This window comes from Arthrobotrys flagrans (genome assembly GCF_004000055.1).
Source record: "Arthrobotrys flagrans strain CBS H-5679 chromosome Unknown unitig_15, whole genome shotgun sequence".
NCBI lineage: Eukaryota > Fungi > Ascomycota > Orbiliomycetes > Orbiliales > Orbiliaceae > Arthrobotrys > Arthrobotrys flagrans.
The window spans coordinates 3,055,683-3,083,201 of record NW_027137545.1 but is presented as its reverse complement, the minus strand read 5'-3'; the positions used below and the strand labels follow the sequence as shown (position 1 = coordinate 3,083,201).

The 27,519-nt window shown below is 45.4% G+C and overlaps 6 protein-coding genes across 6 annotated transcripts; 5 read left to right on the top strand and 1 right to left on the bottom strand.

Moving 5' to 3' along the window:
* Positions 1 to 1,592: 1,592 nt before the first annotated feature.
* Positions 1,593 to 4,338, top strand: DFL_000775 (uncharacterized protein; the record flags this gene model as incomplete). Its single annotated transcript, XM_067637380.1, has 5 exons — positions 1,593 to 1,618; positions 2,091 to 2,264; positions 2,443 to 2,521; positions 3,399 to 3,590; positions 3,703 to 4,338. 5 exons carry the CDS (start codon positions 1,593 to 1,595, stop codon positions 4,336 to 4,338), a joined length of 1,107 nt encoding a protein of 368 aa, XP_067495326.1.
* Positions 4,339 to 5,935: 1,597 nt separating this feature from the next.
* Positions 5,936 to 8,486, top strand: DFL_000774 (uncharacterized protein; the record flags this gene model as incomplete). The annotated part of the gene is made up of 5 exons (XM_067637368.1): positions 5,936 to 6,451; positions 6,515 to 6,571; positions 6,624 to 6,661; positions 6,729 to 7,818; positions 7,884 to 8,486. The coding sequence occupies 5 exons, from the start codon at positions 5,936 to 5,938 to the stop codon at positions 8,484 to 8,486; spliced, it is 2,304 nt and encodes a 767-aa protein (XP_067495325.1).
* Positions 8,487 to 12,717: 4,231 nt separating this feature from the next.
* On the top strand, positions 12,718 to 16,698 carry DFL_000773 (uncharacterized protein; the record flags this gene model as incomplete). Its single annotated transcript, XM_067637357.1, has 8 exons — positions 12,718 to 13,540; positions 13,634 to 14,001; positions 14,066 to 14,599; positions 14,653 to 15,013; positions 15,081 to 15,179; positions 15,234 to 15,331; positions 15,386 to 16,173; positions 16,242 to 16,698. The coding sequence occupies 8 exons, from the start codon at positions 12,718 to 12,720 to the stop codon at positions 16,696 to 16,698; spliced, it is 3,528 nt and encodes a 1,175-aa protein (XP_067495324.1).
* A 1,098-nt stretch (positions 16,699 to 17,796) lies between these two features.
* Positions 17,797 to 18,257, bottom strand: DFL_000772 (uncharacterized protein; the record flags this gene model as incomplete). Its single annotated transcript, XM_067637346.1, has 2 exons — positions 17,797 to 18,150; positions 18,216 to 18,257. 2 exons carry the CDS (start codon positions 18,255 to 18,257, stop codon positions 17,797 to 17,799), a joined length of 396 nt encoding a protein of 131 aa, XP_067495323.1.
* Positions 18,258 to 20,913: 2,656 nt separating this feature from the next.
* On the top strand, positions 20,914 to 22,204 carry DFL_000771 (uncharacterized protein; the record flags this gene model as incomplete). Its single annotated transcript, XM_067637335.1, has 3 exons — positions 20,914 to 21,469; positions 21,539 to 21,941; positions 22,027 to 22,204. 3 exons carry the CDS (start codon positions 20,914 to 20,916, stop codon positions 22,202 to 22,204), a joined length of 1,137 nt encoding a protein of 378 aa, XP_067495322.1.
* A 1,976-nt stretch (positions 22,205 to 24,180) lies between these two features.
* Positions 24,181 to 24,973, top strand: DFL_000770 (uncharacterized protein; the record flags this gene model as incomplete). Its single annotated transcript, XM_067637322.1, has 2 exons — positions 24,181 to 24,709; positions 24,810 to 24,973. 2 exons carry the CDS (start codon positions 24,181 to 24,183, stop codon positions 24,971 to 24,973), a joined length of 693 nt encoding a protein of 230 aa, XP_067495321.1.
* Positions 24,974 to 27,519: the final 2,546 nt, after the last annotated feature.

Below are 27,519 nucleotides of genomic sequence, written 5' to 3'. Positions count from 1 at the left end.
CACGCAAATGCAAACCAAAACCAAAAACCACCGGTTGACTCGCAAGTTTTGCTCTGGACAGAACAGAGAAGGAAGGCCCACTGTGGAGAGCAAGCAGGATGACCCATACACACAAATTTACGTGGTGGACTAACCCCCTCGTGGCCATACTGTGGATGGATGCCCCCATGCTCAGACTATACCTCCCCGGGGACCTCGCCAGGACCAGGCCAGGCTCCCACCAGGGCCAAGCCAGGAGGCCGCAGACATGCACATACCAGCCCCAATGACGGCGGCCCAAGTCTCGTGCATCCTGTGGCAGCTTGCACCCCGTAATTTCAGAAATCGGCACTAGTACCGTAAGAAATGATTACATCGAAATATGGAACAATGCTTGCTGTTCAGGATAGTGCATGCTTTCCCAGGCCAGTAACAAGAGCAAGAAACTGGATCATCCAATCTCACTTTACTTTTTCTCTGAGACCACTCCCACTCTGCTTCGGGCTTTGCTTTTAGTGTATTTTAGTCTGATTGATTGATTGACTGATTGAAAGAGATAAAAAAGTATCCTCAGAAAAGTATTTATCGATTGCAGCTCCCTGCTCTTAGAAAGCCTTCCTTCTCACTTCCTCTCACTCTTTCTTCTCCCTCTCTTTCTTTACATTATAACATCAACATCATCCGCTCTCTGAATTATATTCCATGCATTCATAAGTTAAACGAAATAAAAGATATAACAATCATCAACTTTTCTCGACCAAGTCTCGACCCTCTTCGACTCTTTTCCAAAACGTTAAAACACAACTCTCCTTTCTCTAAAACATCACTTCTCCAACAATACCTCGAATCGAAACACTTCGACACGCAACCTAATAAAAAGCTATTAATATAACGAATTCCTTTGCTTCTCTAATAACTCACAAAGTCTACTTCGCCTTCTTGCAACCGTTTCCGAGTTTCGTTTCATCTATCGACAGCATAGCATTGACATAGCATCGTGTGTTCGTTCTGGCATATATAAATTCTTGACGATAATTTGTCTCTTCTCAGCCTTATCCACCATCACTACCGCCACCACTACCATACCACTATCTATCTGCGCAAGACACTTCAGCTCAGCTCACTCTTGTACCATATATAATCTTTCAACCTCAGATTCGTACCGTGGTAACGTTATCCACCGATTTGATTTGATTTAATTTTCTTTTATCATTATCAACTATCGTCATACCTCTTTCTTTTTAAGCGGACTTTCTAGATCCGTCTTTTTTTTCTTCTGTTGTCCGATTTCTCCCTCCTTTAATTACCCCGGGAAATCAGGATAAAAGCTCGGCTGGATAAGCTTAGCTCACGAGATCCGTCGTTTCGACTATTTTACCCACAATCTTTTAAAAACTCCAACAACCTGGGGTAGGATTGGACTCTGTTCCGATTTCTGCCCTTTTTACCGTGTTAGTTTCAATAATTCGCGCTGGCTCCATTACTGTACAAGGTGAGTAATTTAAATATATTGGACGAACGGCTCTTTTCGTTTTTTTGCACCGCATTTCCCGTCGGCTGGAAAGCCGGGTTATCGTTCGGGTAGCCCTATCGGCAGCTCGTGATGATATGATATGATCGAACTGTCCCCGGCGGCCCAGTTCGAATCTATCGATGCAACTTTCCCCCCTTCCGCTTTAGATTTTTCCATGCAAAGCCAGCAGAGTCCCCACTTTGCTCCGCAATTGCAGTTCCGATAAGGAGCAATGGGCTTTTCTCTCTCTCTCTCTTTTTTTTTTTTTTTTTTTTGTTTTTTTCGGGTTGGTTAAAGGTCTCATAAGGCTTTGATTCCTCATCTACACTGTTCCTGGGGGGTTGGTTGCAGCAATATTCCAAATTTTGCGTTGGACAGGACAGGCCACCGTTGAAGCCCATTGAACTTAGCTCTGGGCTACCCTTATCCTTATCCTCACCCTCCAACAACATCACCACCACCACCATCACCATCAATCCTCCTACCATCTTTCCTTTGAGTTAAGCACCAAGGAAAGTATACTCACGATTGTGTCATCATTTGTGCTACAGGAACCTTACCATCACCACTCTCAGCCTGAGATTCCTCGGCTTCCTAGCCCTCATCAGCTATTTGATCTTCCACGCCATCATCAGTCATCTGAAGACGAGCACAGGCTGCTGCCTGCGATAGACGGGTCCTCCAGGGCTTCCTCGAGGTCTCCTCTTCTATCGCTCCCAGCACTCTCAGTCCTGGCGTCTGTCGCTACTCCATCGCCTGCACCCCCATTAAGGTAAGCTTAACTTGCTCTAAATTCATCAATCTGATGTCACCCGTAGCCTAGCGAGGATCATGACAAAAACATCCAAGACATTTGCTTGTGCGAGCCGACGGATTACGATGACATCCCGTTTCTAGTGATATATGATGAGAAGCCATTCACTAACCAGCCGGGCTTTCACATGAAACAGGCAACCTAATGGGGGTTACTCAATGACCTTTGTGACCAGTTCTCCGAGTGCCAACCCGCACGGGCAAGGAAATCAACCTGTAAGTATTTTATCCTTTCTCTCTTTTCTCTCTCGATATCGTCGTATTGTATACTCGTATGCTCGTCTGCTTCATACCCCTGCCCTCGCTCAGGTACAGTGTTGCGCCCTGTCCAAACAGGAAAAATTAGTGCCAGCATCCATTGGCATCCGACTGGCCGCCCCGGGCTTACCATACCGGATATGCCTGCCCTGTCGGTGTGGATGGATGAACTGGCTTGCGCCTGTTCGTCGTTCGCCTGCTGTTTCGAGAAATTTTCCATCCTGTTAACCTCGTTCTCCTTCTAATTCCCCTTACCCTTCCCTCCCTCGAAAGCCTTTTATTTTTTATTTTTTATTTTATTATCGGGCTTGCTTCTGCTATGTGCCTTTGAGAGCGCTCGCCTTCCTTCTCTTATCAATCAGTGATTACCCCCGTCCTTCCCATATCATATCATATCAAATCGTATCATATCAGCCCAGCACAGCCCAGCAGTTGGGTGTAGCGTGGACAGATAGCAGATCGATACAAGCAGTTGCTTGCTGCACCTGCCCACTAATTCTCCGATCCACATTCGTCCTCTCCATCCATTGGCTCCCTTCCATAGCACCATTGTTCCGTGCTGTCGTTTCTGTTGTACCGCTTTTCTCTTTCGAATCCGCTTTGCTGTACACTTTCAAGGCATCGATCGTGCTTTTAGATTTTCGTTGTTTCGTTGTTGCAAACTTTTCCCTCATTTTCTTTTTTTGATATTTCATCCAATTCCTTAGCCACGCTTTATCGTCGGTCCTTCTCTCCCCTATCGATTATCTCCCTGATCAATCCGCTTTTCCTTTTTCCTTTTTTTTTGTCACAACATAGACTAACCGATGAAATGATGGCCTCTCACCCCCAACAGCCTATATGCCAAAACTGCACTACTTCAACAACCCCACTATGGCGTCGCGATGAGTCTGGTGCTGTTCTGTGCAATGCTTGCGGTCTCTTCCTCAAGCTTCATGGTCGCCCACGCCCGATCAGCCTCAAGACTGACGTGATTAAGAGTCGCAATCGTGTCAAGAACACTGGTCAACCCCCAAAGCGAAAAGCTGTAAGTAATAATTTCTCTTTTTGTCGATTTTTGCTTCTGTCGGAGCTATTCTCCTTATCTAATCTCGCAGTTCGCCGACAATTGTGCTGATCAAATCCCTCGCTTCTTTTAGACGACTTTCGATTCACCGGTCGCCGTTCCCAATGGAGTCGACATTTCACCTCCACTCGCGAATCGGCCACAACGTATTCCCAGGCAGCCTTCCTCGGCTCCTGGCGGATCTGTGTCGCCTCAATCTCGAAGTGGCACCCCACTCCCTCAGGGTCCTTCATCCTTCTTCGATTCTATCGTAGCTCAGGATGCTATTCTCGAGCGCATGGGTAGCCCATTGCCTTCCTTGAATCTTAGTCATCCTTCTCCAGGGTCCACTTCTTCCCAGCATGACCGCCACTCAGAGCCTCCAACCTATGACCAGCTTATGCAAGAGAATACCAAGCTCAAGACCCGTGTCTCTGAGCTCGAGCTAGTCAATGACCTTTTCCGCGGACGTGTTGTTGAGCTCGAGAACGGGGAGGCCAACTCTCGCCGATCGGAGATCACCCGACGAGAAATCGACGCCCAACTCCGCATCAACATCGACGAGGGCCTTAAGCGGGAAGAGGACCTCAAACGCAAGCTCCGGGACCTGGAGTCCGAACTCGCCGAAATGCGAGAGCAGGATGCTCATCAGCGCAAGAAGATGAGAGTCTCCGACCTTGTATCCATTGAGGATGCCGCCACTCCTGGGACTCCCCAGTCGGCTGTATAAGCTTGACTTCGCTTGGGCATACCGACACCGACCGGGCCCATCCGCCTATGTTTCTTCATCTTTTGTTCTTTTCGGAAAGCGACAGCATTGCATTTGTTTCAATCACATTGCATCTGACCACGTCTTTCCTTTGTTCGACTAACAAGCTAACGACCGGAACGACCAAAAAAAAAGAACTCTTGACCAATACCCGATAAATCTCTTACCTCTTTTTAATACCGACGTTCAACCCTGCATTTTCTATTCTACTTCATTACACTCTCTTAACCCTATTGGGCTGCCGGCGTCGAAGCTTGAGCGATCAGCTAGACCACGTCGACAGTTTAGAAATAGGTGGACGACGTCTTTTATCGAATAAGGATTCGGATGCTTTTACCATATTCATTGTTGCCGGAGTTTCATGGAGTTTTCTCTCTTCTCCTTTCTATTTCTCTTCTCTATATTACCTTGTACTACTTATCAATACCTTCGCATTCTCCCTGACTTATTCATCAACCATTCTTCCTTTCTTTTCTCCCCCCCCTTTTTTTTTTCCCCCTGTTACTCTTTTATTTATTTACAGGGGAGGAATGGGACTGTGATATATATTTTTTGATTTTATACTGGGAGGGACTAGCGCTTTATTATACTATAGATAGACTTGCTGTTTTCGTTTTTTCACTGCCTTCGAAGCACGTTATACAAAATACTATCACAAGGTGTCCGCGAGGACCCGCTTTTACGAGCACATACACATACGCACATCCACGTTCACTCCTACGCTTTCTGTTTCTTCACTATCGTTGATGGCCATTAGTCCGGCTTTATCATCGTACTTTGCGAAATGCGTGTACTGTCTCTTACCGACCTGTATTGTTGTTTCAATGCATGCTGTACTGCTAGTTGCTTATTAGTGTAAAGATATTTGTAACTGATAGTTGGAATTAAAATACGCTCTTTCTTTTGGACATTCCGAATCCAATTAACTAGAACACGATCTACGATCTACTGGTAGAATAATAGCAATCTCATGCACTCATGATTCCACCCTGCGATGAGGTCTGGGTCTCTTATTTGTGTTGACGTGGTAGGCGGCCCGAAACCAGTATGGCCGGCCAAGATGACGTGCCATCCGGACCACCCAGGTTCATTCATGTTCATTGCATTGTATGTACTATCACAAGCTTTGACGACGTATTGTTTACGAACTAGACACGGCAATTCTACGCTGAAAACAAGATATCAAAGTCCACGCTATCGACCTTTTCAAAACCTTGACATCGGGTATTAATCCCGAGTGTTGGTGACGTAAATCGCCAACGGCTGTGGTTTTGTATGTGGTGGCTGTAGCATACAGCTCAGTGGTCGAGGCCAGGGGAAGCCAACCTAAGCTAAATCTTCCCGGCAGGGCGTCGTTAAAGCTCCAGAAATCGGATCTTTCGTCAACCCGCAGCCCTCTCCTTTTGGGGCAATCAATGCTCTTTTCGACCTCACACGAGTAGTTTCGACTCCACAATCTAGCATCGGCAGTTCCAGCAATATCATCTTCCGTTTTCGAATACACGTAATATACTTGAATCCATCGTTATATATCGCGAGAAAACAACATAATTGCACGATGCCACGACCTGCTAAGTCAGGGTACGCCCGTCTCGCACAGGACGAATGGCTTAATGACTCTGACTCTGAGGAGGACATTGAAGCCTATCGTGACGGTCTCTCTCGTACCAAGCGTACTGTTTCCATCCAGCCGGAACCAACAGTTATCTACCGTACAGCCTCAAACCCTATCCCGGGCCGTCCACCGGGTCGTCCACGTCGTGATTCTTCGGGTGTCGATATCAAAGCGATTAATAACCGGCTTGAAAAATGGGCAGAAGAAATTGCATCGAAGTTCAAACGGAAGTCTAAAAAGCAGCAGAGGGGTGAGAAACGGTTGGAGATTTATTACTCTGTGTTTGTGCCACCGGAGGGGATGAAGGCTTTGACGCCGGAGTATACAGGTTATCAGGAGGCTACTTTTTCTCGGGGACAATTTGAAGATGCGGTTGATTCGGTTCGGTATGCTATTGGGAGGGGGATTCATCCGAAATTGATCAGCCAGGGGAGTTCAGGGTCGTATTTCGTTACGAATGTGAGTTTCGTAATCAGTGTCAATGAAAGGTGGGCTGGGGATGCTGACATGGGATTAAAATAGAGTCGTGGTAAAACAGTGGCAGTGTTTAAGCCCAAGGATGAAGAGCCATATGGCAATGTGAGCATTAGATTGATGGTTTACGGTTCGATATGATGCTAACGACCCATAGCTTAATCCCAAATGGACAAAATGGCTACATCGAAATTTGTACGACATCCCTCTACACATTGATATTTCCCTACCTCTTTGAGCTAACCATGTTTGCATCTTCTAGGTTCCCTTGCTTCTTTGGCCGAAGCTGTTTAATTCCCAATCTAAGCTACGTGTCTGAGGCGGCGGCTAGCTATCTTGATAGACAATTACGGACGTTTATAGTGCCATATACCGACCTAGTTTGGCTCTCGAGTAAATCCTTCCACTACGATTTCTGGGACCGTCGGGCGTTTTATAGAAAAGGGAAGCCGCTTCCCGAGAAGGTGGGGAGCTTTCAAATATTCCTGAATGGATACAAAGATGCGACGACGTTTTTGAAAGAACATCCATGGCCGGATAGGTATAACTCCTCTTTCCAACAGGAGGGATCAAAGAGGAGGAGGACCGGGTGGACGAGTTCGTGTAGGACTTCTCGGGACGATGACTACGCGGATGAAGAGACGGGGTTTGAGGAGTCGGAGGGGTTGTCAGACGAGACTGAGAACAGGGGAAGGTTCTTTTGGACGGATACGCTACGGCAGGCTTTTAGGGAGGAATTGGAAAAACTTATCTTGCTGGATTATCTCATGAGGAATACGGATAGAGGAGCTGATAATTGGATGGTGAGGATCGATCGTGAGGAACAGTCTGTACAGATTGTGAGCTCGTCACCGATGAGGTTACCAGTTGATCCCGGGGATATTGGGGGTAGTCTGGATGATGAAGGGGGGCATTTGAAAGCGCCGTCACCAGGGTATAAGGCTCACAAACCGATGAGCTTAAATTCTAGGAGTGGGACGCCGTTAAGCGCTGGTGTGGAGAAGGTGAATATTGGAGCGATTGATAATTCGTTGGCATTTCCGTGGAAGCACCCTGACCAGTGGAGGAGCTTCCCGTATGGATGGTTGTTCTTGCCGGTTTCATTGGTGGGGCAGCCGTTTTCACAAAAAACGAGGGATCATTTCTTGCCGCTGTTAACGAGTACGAAGTGGTGGGCGGAGACGCAGATGGGGTTGAAGGAGATATTCAAACAGGATGCGGATTTCAAGGAGAGGATGTGGGCAAAACAGTTGGCGGTGTTGAAGGGACAGGCTTTTAATATTGTGGAAACGTTGAAGATGGCGGACCAAGGACCCTTAGAGCTGACAAGGAGGACGAGGGTGCACGTATGGGTACGTAGTTTATGGGTCTGGTCACGCGGTGTCACGGGATGCATACGCTAACGCTATTTGAATAGGATGACGAAATGGATATACCTGTGGCGGTCCCACTGACCGTGCCTTCGTCCGAAGCTAGGCTTAGGAATCAGGCTGAGATTATGAATGGCGAGGTTGATATTGGGACAGGTGCTGCATCTGCATCTGCGCCTTCGCCATACAGGAATACGAACGTGTTAGGATCACCAACTTTGGAGTTACCTAGAGCTCAGAGGTTTGATCTCAATTCAGGGTATAACGGGAAGTTTTCCGAAGAAGCAGAGGATTTGGAATCAGCACTGATGTCGCCGACGTCGGATGTTGGGATTCAGAATCAACAGAGACCTCACAAGAAGAAGAAAGGCAAGTCTGTTGACGAGGGTAGGGTTAGTTTTGATGGGAGATCACAGAGTTCGTGGTCAAAGGCGTTGGGGATGAAGGGAGGAGGCGGGGTAAGGAGGGGGTTTTCGTCAGTGTCTACAACAGGTAGCTCGAGGCGGCCTAGTGTGTTTGGGACTTATGATGAAGAGGAGGGGGATCTAGGGTTTTCGGCTGCAGAAGGGCTAGAGAGTTCACATAGGAAGGTCATCGTAGAGAGGCTGGAGGCAGTTAAGTCGAAGCCACCGGTATTCACGTGGTGTTAAAGAGAGGAGTGGGGTGGATTCATGAAGTGTTTATGACTATTAGTATAAATATTAGAACCTTAGGCGGGTTTTAGGTTTTACACCTGGGAAGGGTATAACTTTGTCACTAACTAAGCTAAGAGGGGTCTGGATGTTACTTCGTGAGGCTGGTTTAGGAGGTCGGTCTGGAAGTGAGACCATTTTGTCCGAATTTTGATGTTCTTGGAATCGGGATGTCCCGTGGCCATAAGTACATGGAAGGGTACATACTTTAGTCGGGTGGAGGGATCCTGTAGAGGAGGAGGAGGTTACGGCGATACCAAAGCTGCGACATCATATGAATTCAAATCCCATGCCCCGGCAAAAACAATATACCCGCACACCCTTGCTGTTGATAGCGACCTCTCCAATAGTCCCTCTCACTCTAGAGGCAGGGACCGTGCCATATGCATGCAAGCTTCGTGACCGAAGGCCCGTTTTATATACCGTTATGCATTTGAATTTTTAATACTGACCAGACGTGCGGCGAACGAGAAGCCTGCATATTGTAGCCTTTTACTTCGGGATATGAAATCCCTTCGATATGTTTGGTAGGCTGAAAACCTCGTATTGTATACTTTGTTTTCTTTGCTTATAGTGTTTTAAACCCCCCACGCTGCACGAAGGCAGCTGCCGAAAACCGACACAAATATGGGGGCTTCCTTTCCTTTGCTCGGCCTCTTCTACCTAGCTCAGTTTTCCAGAGGGTCCGGCCGAAATGGGGTTTCCTTTTTTCTCTGACATGTTACGCAAAAGATTTCGTGCGGTTTGACCACGTGCTCCACACTACTTTTCCGGTTAGTAAAATTTTATTTTTGTTCGGGGTCCAACATGTTCTTGGGCGTTTTATACCTCACCGACGTATGTGAGCCGATTTGTTTTTGGATCCATGGGAGGATGTTCCAAGCTAGGTGGTTTCTGGGATGGTGGGGCATCGATTAGCTTTGTCAAAAATCATCTTGGTCTTCGAAGCTTTGGCACATGTACTATTTACGTAGGGTTCGAATGAAGACCTAAAACGATCGATGCAAGTTTGGGCTTGCGCATTTACCCCAGGCTGGCCTCGTGACCTGGAACCTTCAAGAGTTTAGTGGTATAAACCTGCACACAAATCGACTTGTTTTTTTTAAATACCCTGTCGGCTCGAGTTTAAGGCCCAAGCGAATGCATTCTGCAAGCTGCAAAACCACACTCGGTTTTTTTTTTTAACCCTCTGCATCCGGTACATTTGCTTTTGCTTTGTGTTACGTAGTAATATTTGAGGACACAGATCAGAACTGATGGTGCTACAAATCTCGCAGAAAGAGTTTTTATTTAACTAGTTTTTGAAATTTGCCTTCCTTCCTCTTGGGAAGTGGTGAGGGTTTAAAGTATTGCGGTCTCTTGCAAGGGCCGCTGAGCTCTGGATATGATGTTATCTTTTTTTTTTGCTGTGTCAGAAATTATTGTGCGCTTATCCAATATTATTTTGTCTTGTGCCTTGCTCGTATCTGGGATAGAGGGTTGGTATATTGGTATATTGTTCGCAATCTGTGAATTTTGTGAGAGATCTTGTGGAATATCTGCTGTGCTTGCTGTGCAAATGCCCAGTGTCTCGCCTTTAAGGAAGTTCCAGAAATGAAAGAAGGGGATGTATATATAGAAGTTAAGTTATTACTTAATATATCTAGAAGGAATGGAATGTGGGGCCTTTCTTTGTCATAACTAGTGAAGAGAGGAGGGAAGCATCCGTGGTGATACGGTCAATAATGAGATTGCAATCAGAATCCCTTTTTTTTTTTTTTAGTTTACACGGCTCGAGGAATAGAAGTCATGGGACCTTGTCCTGCCTTGCTCTTGCCTCCTTTTTTTCCCCTCTTGCTCCTCTTGAATGACACTCACCTGAGTTTTATGATATATTCCATCCGAACGAACAAATCGGAAGCGTTTGGGGGATGTGGTTTGAGGGTGGTTAAAGGTGCATAGCAATTATATTTTAAAAAAAAAAAAAAAAAAAAAAAAAAAAAAGAATTAATGTTGGTAACGTGACCCATCCACGGCCACACCATCTGTAATTCTTTTTTTTTTTTCCTTCCCAAACTCGGGACCCATCTCGCATCGCGAATCAGAATCAGATGTAAAAACAAAAAAAAGGAAATTTCTTTTTTTAATTTTTGAGAAGAAAGAAGGGGAATAATGAAGGGAAGAAGCAAAGAGGATGGGTGTGGGGTCCGAGTTGGTTCCTCTTCGAAGTTTTTGGGACCCTCTTTATTTCCCCTTCCGCACTTTGCCTTTTCAGCTTCTCGTGCCATGCTTAAAGTGGGACCGGAACAGGTCTGACCTCGTCGGTTGTTTTTTTACTACTATTTTATTTATTTAAAGTTGGAAATACTAACTTACTAGCAGGACTTGCTGGGCCGCGCTGGGCTTGGGCTGCTGTGCTTTAACTGTGGGGTTCACTCATCAAACCTCGTGAACAGTTCTTTTCTCTGTACATATAACATACATAAAGCTCCGCTTCTTTTATATACCCCTTTCCCACTCTTCGTCGCTACCTCATACTTTTTTTGATACCGTTCGGGATTTATGTCAGCTAGCGTGAGCGGAGGTTGGCGAGTGGCGTAGGCTTCTAGTTTATGCCGTTGAAATATTTCGACCTCTTTTTGTTCCATCTCCCTTGCATTACCGCTACGACTGCAGTACTTGGGGTATGCTAAGACTAGTATACTAAAAGACGGCCACCGAGGTTGCGGTTGATTTTTCTTGGAGGAGAGAAAGATTACACGGTTGACTTGCGCCCCTTCCAGAAGGATTATCGTGAGAATAGGCGTTCTGCCTCGGGGCATTTTCTCTATTCTTCTCTCCCGTTTTTTATTCTTATTTCTATTACCAGAACTGGAATTCCAGTACTCGAACACCAACATTTAATTTTTTCTCTTTGCTAATTTATCCAACGTTTGGACAACACGGGTTGGCAATATAATTTCATTGAAAGCAAAGCTCGCATCAGAAAAGAAGCCTTAACGGCGATAAGTTTAAGCTCGATTCGGAACTCCCAGGCCAGGGATATTGAAGTTTCAAGTTTCAATTTCAATCCCTCTGGATATTTTTGTTATAAAACAAAAATATCAAAACCAGGAAGGATATACTTTTGGGGGGGTTTTCTCTGTTTTGATACCGGATTGGTTATTAAATACAGATATAGCATACGTATGAAATCATCGGTGACAGTGGTCCCTAGTTTATTATATTTGCATTGCATTGTGGGTAAGTTGGAAAAGGATCCAGAAGCACCAAGGCTCCTCTTTCCTCTGAACTCTCTTCTTCCTTTTTTTTTTTTTTCCCTGACATGCAGATCCGTTTATTACATATATTATTGTTATTATCGTCCATTAGCTTAATTGACTTAAACTCAATAATATAAACTAAGCAGTAAGCATATTATGCTAACATCGAGCAGCGAATATAGGCTCACCTCCTGCTCCTCCTTTGTGAACATTCAAGCTAGTTCAGAAAAATGAACGAGTGAGGAAAAAAAGGCTTGTCCCCGAAAGCAGCAGTTCAATCCGAGGCAAAGGCACCCGAAAGCACATTTCGCATCAACTGGAGAGCTGCACGATTTCTTTTTTGTTTAACTGCTACTATACTACTTGGTTACAACCGGCCATTACGATTTATTAGTGCTATACTATTAGTATATTGCTGCTCATCTGTTTTTCTCTTCCGCCTGAGTTATTTTTCTTCGTATGTATTCTTTTCTTTCTCTTTCTCCTTCTTCTCCTTCTTCTTCTTTCTTATAGTTGATATTACATGTATGTACATATTAAGGAAGAAAAGAAGAAAAGAAAAGAACAGGAAAAGAAAGGAAAAGAAAATTTAGAGAGGAGTTCGTCCAGCCTCTTTCACATCACGGTCTCGAACTCGAACTTCGAAATTTGAACCACATCTACCAGAACAGCATCGAGTAACGACGAAACCTTAACACCAAGCACTACCACCACAACTACGATTATACATCATTCACCGCAACAAAAACCCTCCAACAAACAAAATTCCGCAAAATTTATATGACCGTATGACAACTAACGTCAGCAACCTCCCGCTTCTATTTTCTTTTCTTTCGTTTCCTTCTCTTCTTCTTCTACATCCTCCTCCCTCACCTTCGTCATCGTCATCACGACTCTAACATCCACCCCCTCTATACATCTATACATACATCTCAACAATATACATAATGTCAAAACATAACAGACAAGACCCGGTCCCTCTTGAACCGACTACCAAGAGGCCGAGGCTCGAGGACGAGCATTTATATGCTCCCCTTCATCACCATCAACGTCATCAACACCACCATCATAGCCATAGCCATAACCACCACCATCATCAATACAACCAACACCAGCACCACCAACTGCAACATATCCAACAGCATTCGCCTTCAAAACCTAGATATCCGACTACCGCCGAGCTGCTATTGAATCCGAAAGCTGCTCGGCTAGCTGCACAAGCGAGTGGTAGTGGTAGTGGTAGTGGCGGAAGCAGTAGCAGCGGGAGCAGCAGTGGGGCCCCAGGGGTTAGTGCAGGGGCGAACAGCGGGTTACCGACGGGAAATCGACAGGGGACTGTGCAACTACCCCCCTTGCAGCTACAGGATTCGGCGGGTACTAGAGCAGCAAATATGCTGCTGAATTTACATGGAGTGACAGATCGTGCTTCTAGCACGCCATTCGGAAGCCGGCATAGTAGTCCGTTTCCGAGACAATCTGTGCAACAGCAGCAGCAACAGCCAGGATATGGAGGAGGAGGAGAGGGGAGTGGGAGTGGGAGTGGGAGTGGGCATGGGAGAAGCCAGAGTGCGAGCGGAGGGTTTGCGGGGGGGAAGGGTTCTGGGAAGTTGACGTTGCCGAGTATTGAAGATGGATTTAAGACTGGGACGGAGGCTCGAGCGACGAAGAAGAAAAGGTCGCCAACGCCAGAGATACAGTTTTTGAACAGCAGGTTTTCATCAGGGCAGTCGACACAAGTCCGGACTTCTTCTGTGGTGGATTTGACGAATGGTATGCCCTTTCCCATCCTATCTTTTGCTGGATGGATTGAGAGAATTTTTATATCCTTGTTTAGATATCGATGGCTAAGACTCGGGTTTATAGACGACGACGAAGATGATATAATTTACAGCGGGACAAAATCCATAGCACCAGTTGTGTGCTATGGTATGATAATGAAAGTACAGGCTTCGATAGCTGTCATTCCGGACCCACCACCAAATCTGGATCCATTGAGCTTTGGACGAATGTGGCCGAAGATTCCAGTATCACTGACCAGAGGAGAGCCACGGGCCTCTTGGGTGGTTAATTTAACGACTGCTTCGGGGAGAAATGTGGGTACGTTGAGAGGTGCGAATGCCAAAGCGATGGCTTCCTTGATGGACCTGGGACTGGTTGATAGGACCCAAGCGATCATTTTGCCGAGATACAAAGGCTTCGAAGTAGCCGGGCAACCGACTTCTCAGACTGTGGTAGGTGGATTTGGGAGGCATATGTTCGTGAGGTAGGGTTTGATGCTGATTATGGGGAATATAGGAGATGACGATTACACTTTACGGTACCGAAGGGAACGCTAGAAAGGTTGGAAATATGTTGGGGCAACATAATCTATTTCTTCAAGATCCAATCGAGAGGGATCCAAAGTTCCCATACAAAAATCCGCAGTATCCGGAGGAGCAACAGCAGAACGGTAACGCTTATTTGGCTGCAGCGGATCGTGCTAGACTCGGGAAGGCTACTTACTCGATAAGAACGACTGAGGAGGTCAAAAACGAGATCACGGCTGTGTTGGATTCTTTGGAGAAAGTACAGGTTCTGGAGGAGACTGAGGCAGATCCACGGATCACAACAGCATTGTTGCCGCACCAGAAGCAAGGTCTGAATTTTATGTTGAAGAAGGAAGGTGAGATGACGTACGAACAAGATGATGGGACTTCTTTTTGGAATGTGAAGATGTCCCCGGGAGGTGTGAGGATGTATCATAACGTCATCACTGGGCAGCAAATGAGGTCGAAACCGACACCATGCTTAGGCGGTATCTTGGCTGACGATATGGGTCTCGGGAAAACGGTAAGGGGCACGGAATATAGCAAGATAAATATCTGGAACTGACGTTTGTTTAGCTCACCGTTTTGTCGTTGATTGTTTCGACGGTTCAAGAAGCTGTGGCGTTTGGCCGAAGACGAAAGGGTAGCCCGACTAGCGACCATGATCTTTCTGTCATGTACGCCAAAACGACATTACTTATCTGCCCGCTTTCGGTTCTAGTCAATTGGGAAGATCAAATAAAGGCACACGTAATGCCGGATGCGATCTCGTATTACGTCTACCATGGGAACAATCGACTCTCCGACCTTAACGAACTTGCGAAATATGATATGGTCATCACGACATATGCTCTAGCTGCTAGCGACTTTGGGAAGGCGCAGAAGGATAATGCGGGTGTTTTGCAGAAGATTCACTGGTTCAGGATTGTTCTTGATGGTGTGCGATCGCTTCGGGTTTTTTGTGGAGGAGAGTGGGAGTTTGGCTAATCGGTCGGGTTTTGTAGAGGCGCATACGATTCGGGAGCAAAATACAGTGCAATCGAAGGCGATTTGCAACATGGAGGCCTCGAGAAGGTGGGCAGTTACAGGGACACCAGTTCAAAGTATGTGGTAGTCACGATTCTAGGGATATGTGCGGGATGCTGACAACTGAGTAGATAGGCTTGATGATCTCGGTACCCTGATCAAGTTCTTGAGAGTTAGCCCGTTCGATGTTAGGTCGCAGTTTAACCAATACATATCTGCACCACTCAAGGTAAAATTTATTTCTCCCTGGGTCTAAATCGTGGTAGCTAATGATTAAATGTAGTCTGGAGACCCCACAAGTATGGACAAACTCCGAATTCTTGTTGATAGCATTGCTCTACGGCGACGAAAAGACAGGATCGACCTCCCCACCAAACACGACAGAACACTTCAGCTCAGGTTTAGTCGAGAAGAACAAGAACTATACGATGCAACATCCCGCCAATCGAGATACAAAATTGATATGGTCGCGAAGCAGGGGCATCTTAGTGGGAAAGCTTATGTTCACGTCCTTCAAACAATCCTTCGGTTACGAATGATTTGCGCATCTCGAGATCTTCTAGGCGACGAAGATACGGCGGGATTGATTTCTTCCAACGCGATTGATATTGACTCCCTGACAGACGAAGAAACACACGCCATGGGCAAGAAGCAAGCATTTGAGATTTACAACTTGATGAAGGAATCCGACGAGGATATTTGTTACACCTGTCAGAAGAAAGTTAGCGCCGCGACTGCCAGGGATGGAACTCCGACAAATCAGGATGCCAGCGCGCCGTTCGGTCATATTACGTCTTGTCCTCATCTTTTCTGCACAGAGTGTGGGCCGAAATACTTAGAGGCTCTACTGGAGTATGCGAATATGGGAGACTGGACTAATTGTCCTCATTGTCGACAGCCGCTCAGGATTGGAATGAGGGAATTGAAGGCTTCTGATGATCCGAGCTTGCAGAAGGACGAGAATGGGAAGAGGAAGGTAGTCTATCGAAATCCGAGTACGAAGATTAAACGCTTAGTCAGCGATTTGATGGACAACAGACAGATGGGAGATGATAAGGGGAGAATTAAGAGGTAAGCATTCATCTTTATACCCGTATTCCCTATTAAGATTATTATGCTAACGAGTTTTTATTTTCTAGTGTGATTTTTTCTGGTTGGACAATGCATCTCGATCTCATCGAATTCGCCTTTGAAAAATTCGGGATCAAATGGACACGAATTGATGGGAAAATGAATCGCGCGCAGCGTGCCGACTCGCTCACTAGGTTTCGCGAAGACCCGGATATCGAAGCTATCCTTGTTAGCATTAGTGCTGGTGGTGTAGGTCTCAATTTGACGGCTGCATCACGAGTCTACGTCATGGAACCACAATTCAACCCGGCAGCCGAAGCACAAGCTATCGATCGTGTGCACCGTTTAGGGCAAGAAAGAGAGGTCTGGTGCACGCGTTATATCATGGAAAATTCATTTGAAGAGAAGATTGTGGCGTTACAACAGAAGAAGCAAAGGATTGCGGATCTGAGCATGACGCAGGGGAAGAGTAAGAGACAGAGAGCGCAAGATAAGATTGATGACCTGAGGGAGCTATTTAGGTAGTAGACTTGCTCAGGTCCCCCTTTCTCACATTTTTTATTTTTATTATTACCATTCTATCGCCTTCCCTACTTCCAACATGGGGAAATTTTTTCTCGTCTCACTAGGGTATCTGCTTCATTTGGTACGTTTGAATTTGCTGCATGAACTCATCATATATGAATGGAGTTTAATGGTCGGAGGGATTGAAGGGGATGACGAACGGATAGCGCATCATATTACTAAAAAAAGTTTTTGATTTTTATTAAGCCCGTCAATTTGTTTCTTTTTTCTTTTCTTTCTCCGCTGTCGATTTTCTCGGTCGTTCTCGGTTGAGCATTATTCTGTGGGTGTTCTTTTAGCGGTCATTTTACATGTCTTTTTTCGGTTCCTTCCACTGCATTGCGACAGGCCTGCCGTTTTTTAACTGCGTTTTTTCTTTAAGATATATTATTATTCGCCTGTAGACTAGATAGCGGGATTTTAAGCTCCGTGGATTTACAGAATTCGTGAAGCGAAAGCCTTCTGAAGGGGTTTTTAGAAGTACTGGTTGAGGAAGTTTAGAAAAAGTAACTACTATTCATAGCACTATTCCCTCGCATTCCAATAACCATACGTAATAGAAGAGTACCGGCGCTGTTGACGGGGCTAACATACCATTCAGCTATTAATTCTGTAGTAGTAGGAGTAGATGTAGATAGCAAGGTTAGAGTTGTGGAGATACGATGAAATGGAGGGTACTATTGGTGATCTGCCCGACGTGACCCTTCGTTTTCCATTCCGTCCTTGATTTAGCAATAGGGTTTTAAGTATTTATTATTATTTCTTTTGGCTGCGGCTCTGTAGAACGTATGAATTCAAAGAAACGCCGTGAATTTTTTTTTAGTAGAGCAGAACAGATGCAATATTGGCGAAGGGGTAGCTGTGGAGGGTATACAGCGATAAGGACCTCGCATATTGCCGATAATATAGAGCCCACCTTCTAATGAGTGTAGCTCAGGAGGATAACCCATATTTTGAGTAGAGATAGCCATATGGATGAAGCGGTGGCCATACACTTCCTCCTAGCGCCGGCACTATACACCCGCCTTCTAACCCACCCAGCTACCAATTTCTATCTTCTTAAACCTTCTTCAAGCTCCTAACCACCTCATCAAACTCCACCAATAACTCCTCCTTCTCCCTAATAGACTTCATCCTCTCCTCCTCAGCTCTTTCCAACTCCTTCCCCAATTCCTTCAACCGTTCCTTCTGATCATCTTCCGATACCCCAATACCCGGTAAAGAAGCGATAAGCACCTCAATTTGTTTTGTTTTTAATACAAGATCGCGAGCTAGTTCTTGTTGTGACGAGCGGAAGAGGTGAGGGGGATCGGGTTGGAGTGTGTCGTCGCGGACTTTGGGTTCGTTGTGGGTGGGGACGAAGTCGTGGTGGGTGCCGACGTAGCGGAGAGCGCAATAGAAGATTGTGGCTAGCTGTGGGGTTTTGATGATGGTTGTTAGTGGGGAGGGGTTTTGGGGTGGGAAAGGGGTTTTGGTACCTGGTCGATGGCATCTTGGAGTTGGGTTAGCCGGTCAGCCATCGCGAGCGAAGGTTGTGAGATTGATGGATGGTTCACGATGCACGATGGTGTCGCGGACAAGGGTGGGCGTTGGCACGAGATGAGGCTGCGAGGGAGGAAGTGTTGGATTTTGGGGAGACAACACAAGATGTCGAGTGCCGAGACGGATATCACATTGATGTCACGTGTATCGCTCATGCTCGAGATTTCAATATTTTAGTTATCGATCTTCGTAGGGAAGTCGTATGCCATGGATCTGTAGCCATGTATGCACGTACATTTCAATTGAAGAGTCTAGTTCTATTTTGAATACCAATACAATCATATTACTAGTCGATAAATTGGTATGTATATGTGATTAAATTGATCAAAGGGGAGCAATGATCTTAAGAGGCGAGTACCTCATACCGTTTCAGACTGAGTGTTGCTATCTATTTTCCATTAGCTATACGATACCATGGTTTGCGCCTTCTGTTTAACCACAGACGATGCTGTAACTACTATTGATGGGATGTCTATTCCCGCAGCGCGCTTTCCAACGATAAAGGAACGAGTGTAAACAACGAATACAGTAGGAGGAGTGTCGAATCTAACTAGTGGCGTCCGAATTTCGAGATTTGAAACCCTCGGAATATAACTACGAATCCTTCCTCGGGTTCTATAGTATTAGGACACCAGCACCAAAGCTGTGTTATATGCGCGTGGCATTCTTGGCAGGGCTAACACCATGACCTGGAACTCCGACCTCACCGGGGGCTGTTCAAGCTAGCAGGAAATATAAAAACTGTATTTTAGATGATATTGATGATTGATATATCGCTTACTCAAGTGTAATCTAGGCTCGAAACTCAAATTTTTATTTCACATGCCAATCAGCTATAAACTGACTGCAAATTATATGTATCCGGTTCTCGGCGTCTACGGTGGAACCCGGGCCTCGATATCGTCTTTCTTTAAAAATTTTAAAACATTCCAAAGTCCAGGTCGTCGGCACTCTTAAGGTGCGCAATTCCCATATTGCGGCCAATACCTTCCTGATCTCATAATGGTCGTCCGGTCTTGGGGTTTACGCAGAGATTGCTACAACCAAAAAAACCTTAAACCGCAGCCTCTTGGGATTCATTCATATCTTCGTTGGGCGACATGATCGACTTTTCTTAGCTAGCGATATATAAGCTTAGATCGCCGGAAGCTTGAAACGCAAACGTTCGAATGCCCACATTGATGTTACTCAACACCTAGCTGGGTTGCCTTTCGCTTAAGAAGGCGAAGCTGATGATGGTTGCTATTTGAGAGTCCTGGCACTTTGCATTGACATTTGGTCTTGGTGTTCACATTCTATGCGAAATCTTGATCTTGACATTTGGAAAAAGTTTGAACCCTCAACTAGGAAAATTCAACCAAATGCATCGGGATCGCGGAAATGACTTTTCTATGCATGCGCCGATGGGAGCCGTGGAACAATATTTATCAATTGGGTCGGCATCGGTATAGAAATTTGTATTCATGGTTCCACAGGCCTGTGCCAACGCCAAACAATGTTTCGAGGTACGAGCAGACGCAATTATGGCACCAAAGCCGACTGCTTTTACCTGCACCACGATTATAAAGAGGGGTACTCTCAAGACATATACTAATATAGCAACGACATAGCAGCGTCTTTGGGTTAGAAAATGCGAGCTATTCAATATTCTCGAACCGAGGTGTGGCTTCTCGCGGGATAGTTCTGACGCATGTTTGAAGCTGATTCTCGCTTTCCAGATCAAACCCCGGATCTAATTGGCCAAGACTCGGAAAATTATTCAATATAATGCCCTGACGATGTTCAAAGAGGGTAGGAGGACATGTCTCCGCAGGGATTTTATCATAAAATTCCCTGCACCTCTGATCAATTTTGATTGTCGCAAAATCTGGGACCGCTAATTAGTTTCAATTCTGTTCTCTGGGGAAGGAAGGATGGCCCAAACGATTGGCTAACAGCACTCCCTTCATCCCATTTTAAGTTTTGGACAATATCAACAAAACCAAACCAACGGCAGAACGGGCTTCCCTTCGGCGCAGATCTGTTACCAGGAACATAGATGTGCATATCCATCTCTAAAATTCGGTCGGCCTAGTAGTAAACGAAGAGGGGTTACCCCGACTATCAATCATGTTTCCAGATGTCTTACAGAACCGAAGGGTGGTCCGGTGGAAGCTTAAGAAGCTCCTCGCTCAGATCCAATAGAACAGCGAACTTTCCCTCTCCATGAAGCGTAAATCGCATGAATAGACAAGATCTTGTTTGCAAAAAGTTTTCCTGCTTCGACGCTCAGTAATATAAAAACCTCCTACTTAGGCTCTCAATATCAGCCGTTTACCTGCATGTTTTTGTCTTCACTTTTTTTTTTTTTGTAGGTCAAGGCTAAGGGTCCGCAGGGTTATAGCATTGCTTGCTTGCTAAGGCGTATTGCTGCTCCAAAGGGAAGATCGTGAGCTTCCCTCACAGTATAGACTACTAACGAATCGACGAACTATCAAGAGTGAGCCTGAGCTTCCTTCCTTGTGATTCCCTGTACTCCACAAATTAGTGTATTATAAATAGGCCCGACTATTCTCCCCTCTGGAAACTCGAAACGATTCCATCACACTTAGAAACATCTATCTAACAGTCAAATAAATATATTAAACATTCACAATGTATTCTCAACATCTCCTTCAAGTTGCAGCTATCACAGCTATTTCCTCGTTTGTTTTCGCAAACCCGGTCCCACTAAGGGAGCCAATCGACAACCTCCCTCGAGGCCTACCACTCGTCACTGACGAAATCCTCCTTCTCGATGCTCCAGCCTTCAAATCTGGCGAAGGGGATGAGTGGATAGCTTCATTTCGGATGTTTACTCACATTCGCCAGATCGACTCCGAGATAGTCTCGAGCGCCTTGACGACCGCTATCGAAGCTCTAGGAATCGAGATTGGGAATAAGGCTAGCAACGTCCTCGAGAGATCTAAGCTCTTCTTCGCTATTCCTCGGAGTGGGATCGAAGCTGACCTTGATGTCGTGGGCTGCCTGTCGACTTCTGTAGGGGAAACATCGAAGACGGGATTGCTTGAGCAGAGTGTTGGGATTGGAGCCTGTGTTGGTTCGTTGAAGCAGCGGACGATTAGTGGGTCTGTACCTGGGTTCTTCAAGGGAAGGTCGTTCGAAGCACTTCTCTTTCAGTCCATTCCAACTGGCTTTGGCGTCATCTCCGGTATGTATATGGTGTTCTATCATATTGACTAGCGATGGTTTGAAATTTACTAATCGAGTCGATGCATAGATGTCGATGATACTATCAAGGTATCTCATGTATTGGATAAGAAAAAGAATCTGCAAGCCGTTTTCGTTGACGACCACCAAGCCGTCAATGGGATGCCAGAACTATATTCCAAGTTGGATGTCGAGCTCGGTAACCCGGCATGGTTCTACCTGACAGGATCTCCATATCAGCTTTATCCTTCACTTAGGAAGTTCATATTCGACACATACCCCAAGGGGCCTATGATTACAAAGAATCTTACATTTACAGATTTCACCAACATGTTCAAATACGTTGCCGATGATGAGATATTAGGGAACTACAAGATCACACAGCTAGAAAAGCTTCGTAGCTTCTATCCTGAAAAGAAGTTCATTACTATAGGTGATAGCACTCAAGCCGATCCAGAGGTTTACGCTGAAATGTAAGTTCCAACGAAAAAGCCAACATCTAGGCGTCATTACCAAAAGACGGAATCGAACTTTCTAACACTCACTAATTTCTTTTAGTGCTCGTCGTTACCCGGATTCTATTCAATGTATCTTCATCAGAAAGGTGGATGATGCGGACAACAGGGAAGAGCGATTTATCACAGCTTTCCAGGGTGTCCCACAAAGCAAGTGGAAGTTGTTTACGGAACCGTCGGAGGTGATGGGGTTGGATGTTGCAAGTGGGCAATGCAGCTAGAACTCGTAACGTTTATGAGTCTGCGATGTCAGTGTAGGAACTCATTGAGGAGGCTGTGTTTTTCGGATCTAATCGTCTCCCGTATACCCATCTTCCCTTGGTAAATACCCAGGATTTTGTATATAGAATTGCTGCGTCTCAAAGCTTCTCGCCATTCATGTGTATAGACCCTCCCTTTTCTCAGAGAAGAACATGATACCTCAGTTCAAAGTCTTTAACGTTATGAAATCGCCTAGTATATATCAGCCAATATCGCTAAACTAGTCCCAGGTCCGCGGGATCAGACTTTCGCGCGAGATCAAACTAATGTAGAACTTGAGATCTATGCCGCTGAGAAAAAAGAGCTTAAGATGATAGGCTTAAGACTTGTTTATAATAATCTAGAACGTACGTGCATAAGACGGGATGAGGTCGTAGTCCGCATTTAGGCAAGAGCTGTTGTGTATGTAAAGTGCTTGACAACGCTAGACCATTGCTGGTCTATAAAATCGAATGTTGTTGGTAGTGTGAAAGCAGCGACCAACAAGATACCCGCTGTTGGAGTTCATGCGTGATTCGAATGAAGTTGAGATATCGATGTTGATTGGGATTTGATATGATGGAGGGGCCGCATGGACGTGCCATTCGTACTTGCCAGCCAGCGTGCCCAATGTACATGTGAGTGGAATTCAGATTCAGATTGCAATAGCTAGATATGTCTTCGGATTAAAAGTTATGATGATATCTGTCTGCAGCAGGTAGCTAAAGCTGTAGGTATATTGTTAATAATTTATTTCCATGATATGAATGAATATGAAAGAATTGAATTAAATGAAAATAAAAAAGGGGTACTGGGAAGAATGTCCTTCGTACTATATTCTCTCTTAGCTTAAAGTCCCATCATGATCATCGGCAGGAATGCAAGAGACTATCAAAAAATAGCACAAGATTACCTTGTCAAATATCATATTGTGAGCCTCCCGCACCACTAGTTACTCTTTGGCGCCATTCCTTCAGAGCCTCCTCATCTATGTATCATCACGGTCCCTTCCGTGCCCGCCATCTGATCGATCACTATTTCATTTTTCATTTCCTTGGTCCAGGCTTCCCATTTGCGGAAATATAAATCGTCTGCCCAAATGCAGGGTCCCAGCTAAACCTTGTGCAACACATTCCGGGCTCCTGTCTACAGGGCCACTTCTTTACCACCAGCCCGTCCCACACACAACCAAATACTGCAAACGGTAACAATCTAGCCCTTTGAATTTTCCATCCCTCTCTCACACAAGATTTGCGAGGGAAAAAAAAAGGGGGGGGGTAGGTCGTGACCAAAAAAAGTTGTTATGGATACCCGGTATTGGGATTCTATTGTGCGATATCTGCTAGCTAGAAGAGTTCGAGTATCTGATGTCTGGAAGCTAGAAGGCAAAAACAAAAAAAAAGAATGGACATGGCTGATAGTCCACACCCACCGCCTGAATTCCGTTTTTGTCTTTGTAATTCTACGGATGTCTCGATTTCGAACTTCCCCCATTCTTGCGCCTTGATATATTTGATCGAACTCGAGTACACCCGCTATGTTCAGGAAAAGAGTTTCTTAAAAAGGCTTATGGGTATGAATCCCTCATGGGTACCTTGACAAGCTTTTCTAAGGTATATCATCTGAAGGCAGGTCTTCAAATATCATACCTTACGTTCTTTTGTCTGTCTATTCTCGGGAGATAGAAGACTTTTTTTCTTTTAGCTATTAGGGTCACAGGCACTTGATCTAGTACATTTCTTCATTTTATAATTAAAAGATAATATATCATTTAATTAAACGTCCCCAGAAGGTTTGACGTCGTCCTTGTCTACAGTATCCTGTCGAAGTCCGAGATCATTCGCAGTCCTGCTGTAAATCATCACAAATTCGGATCAGTTTCGAAGGCATTGGTATCACGTCCATCTCTGCCAATCAAAATACCTTCCGGATCCATATATCATAAGAGAATACCAAGATGGCTTCAAGCGGCTCCCCGAACCCCGGGCTCATGTCTCTAACATCCTTAACAACATTTTTCACTGATATCCCTGCTATCCGATCAAAACCTCCAACTAAATATACTCAACGTCCTTCCCGCCTTACAACCCGTTCGATACCATCAGCATCCGAGTTACCAAAATCTCGTATTCTCCCCACGGTTCGTAATATTTCTATATTCTCGACGCTGGGGAACGCATGTATCATCGCCTGTATTGCGTTGTTGCTCTTGAAGAATGTTAGTATATGGATCACCCTCGCTGCAAGCTTTTGCGGAGTTCTGGGTGCGGCGCTGTATATCAAAGTAGCGTTGCTGGTCAGCGCGAGGTTTAGGTGTAGAATCTTGGATGAGGAGTGTTCTATCGCGGATATGATTGAAGCGAAGCAAGATAGGAGAAGGAAAGGACTATCGTGGGATTTGAGAGGCATTGGGAGGAAAAGCAGTGAGGAAGGAGGAGGACAGAGTGAAAAGGTTGGAGGAGGTACTGTTGTGGAACGTAGGCATTGTGAGTACAATAGATTCTAATCTGTGATTGGGGACGTTTCCTCTGATTGTATCCTTGGAATTGAGTTCAAAGCTAACAAGGATATATTGTTCAACAATAGCAGCAGCGAATCAAGGCTTGAAAAGTGGCCCGCCATCCATGACAAGCATAAATGAGGAGATTGAGGCTGAGGAAGACGACTATGATGAGAAGGATGTTACCATAGAGGTGGCGATTCAGAAACCCATTCCCGTTGCGACCTCGCTCCCGGTCTATAGAGTATAGTTTTGTTCGCCACTATTCTTCTCTTTGACGAAACTTCGCTTGAACCTCCGGGTTTTGCCTTCATACCTCACGAATTGACTGCATTTTGTCTTTTGCTTCAATATCCCCTACATGTTTTCGCTTTTTACACAATATCACTGGTATCAGTTATCAAGGGGCCTCCATATTGTCTTTCCTTCTTTCTTTCGCTTGGTCAATTTTTCTAGTCTCTACGGCGCTATGCGGATGTATTTACCTGGGGAGGATATAATTTTCACAAATGAAATAAGAATATCTCGAAGCACCATACATGGGGCCACTCTTGGCTACAGACGCCGCCTTTTCTGATTAAGCAAGCACCTATCAATGTGATATGATATGATATGATATGATATGATACGATATCTAGGTCTCAGATACCTTTCGAATTGGTGATAAAGGCTGTTCCTACTATTGGAACGAGCGGTTACCACGGTTTCATTGGATCACAGAAGCTCGAGCGTCGATCTCTACGGCCAATGCGTGGCTAGCATTATGGACAAATGAGGGAAAAGGCTAGGTTTTCTATGAGATGTTTTCACCATGGCGCCAGAGCGTGAGCTCGTGAGGCTTTCTTCGAAGTCCGAGCACTACGTTATTGCAGTTGGTCAGGTGGGCCAGAAGTAGGTACTGCCGGTTTGCTTAATAGATTCAACCTTGTTTAATGTTGGAGATATATTGCTGTCGATGTAGTTTCTGGTTTTGTAAGCTATGAGGTATCTAGATATTCGGACACCAGGGGTTGAGTTCAACTACTGATTCAGTATATTACTATTATTAGATTCTAATAGCAGCTAGTAGTAGCTACTTTTAGGATTACAACAGCACCAATACTTACATACTATTCTTCTAGTAATTCTAAAGATATTCTAGATTTCAAATTCCCTAGCACCGAAGCTGGCAAGAATATGCGACATCAAAATTTCAACACAAAAATCGACTGGCCTCGCTCAAACCTACCACAATTCAGCTAACCCAATGCTTCGAGCCACTAATACCCAAATATCTCAAGCATACATACATGATACATGCGTCTTGCATACGTCTTACATGTATCAGAGCGGTCTGTACAGTTCAGCCAGAGGAAAAATATTAAAATACCAAGGAAAAAGCTATAGCGCTAGAGAAGAACCTTGCGTTGGCCTGCAAGTCCACGTTTGAACATGATAAAAAGAACCTAACCTAGAAGAGGTCCGGGAAGCGGGACCCCACCCTGCATCATGCGACTCTGGAGATATGTATGTGCCGTCTGGACGGTTTTACCAGACTGCAAAGGCTTCGGAGAATAAGTTTTGTTGTAATGTTGTATGTACGACGTGACTTGGCTGCTGCAAGTCCTTCCAGAATACCACACCTTGCCCCTCCAACCATACTGCACGCACCTTCGCCTCCATATCCCAGTTTCAACTGAAAGACATATGTAATGTACTATGTACGGCAAGGCGTGCCTCTCCCCCAATCAAAGTTATCGCAATTAATTCAAACGCCCTGAAGCCTGGTTTTGAAAAAAAAAAAAAAAAAAAAAAAAAAAAAAACCTGGGTGTTGACAGAGAGGCATTTCAAAAAAAAAAAACCTGAAACTGCCAACACATAAAACCACTCTCTCCGCCATAAATTTTCGAACCCCAGCCAGGCATCGCAGTCGGGGATCTGGTGGGTTCCTATTGGTTTATTTTCCGACTCCTCTCACTAAACCAAAAATAACTGCCCAATTGTGAGCTGTCAATTCTCACGTGATGAGCCTGCCTTGGTTTTGTACGTGGCTCCAGAACCTTTTTGAGGGTAATGGAAGCAGGATTTTTTTTCTTTTGTGTCTGTCATGCTGACTGTACCTGCACCCCAGATCTAAGATCTACTTACATTGAAAGCAAAGTGTCAGGGCCGTTTGAATTGCGGATTGAAGGGAACAGATCGACAGAGGGCAGTAATCGTATGCGGTAGGGCGAACCAGTCTCATGCACCGAGCGCTCGCTCGTTGCCTTCAAGCCTTTGGAGTTCAAGTGAGCGCAGTTCAATTGAGGAACCCACCAGCCGAATTCCGAGTTCCTATCTAATGTGCTCTGTAGCTCCACCGCGCTCGCCATCATGGATTAGTTAAGGGGAAGCATGGAAGCCCTCTCCCAAGAGACGAATCAGATAATTGAAGACCACGTCGACCGCTCAATCGAGAAACGCCCGGATGAAAACTAACTAGCTCTCGTTAGGAAAGGTGAAGCTTGATCAGGAAAAGACACTACCAACCGCCACGCCAGCGGAGCGGGAGGCTGGCGAAACGGCCACCCGTTAGCTTAGTTTAATTACGAGGAAAGAGATGATCGTATTTTGAGTCGGTATGCGCTGTCCTCTACCCTCAGACAAACTCCCGGTAGTAGGAGGGCCAGCCAGCGCAAAACCCGGCCTCTGGATACGTCGCAAGTGTCGTGCCTGATGAGCCGTGTGCTTTGACACTAGTTCGTTTGGAGCTCTAGCTTGCCTTTCCACACCTCCCTCGAACTCTGAAGTGGTGGTATGTACTTTTCGTGTTGAGA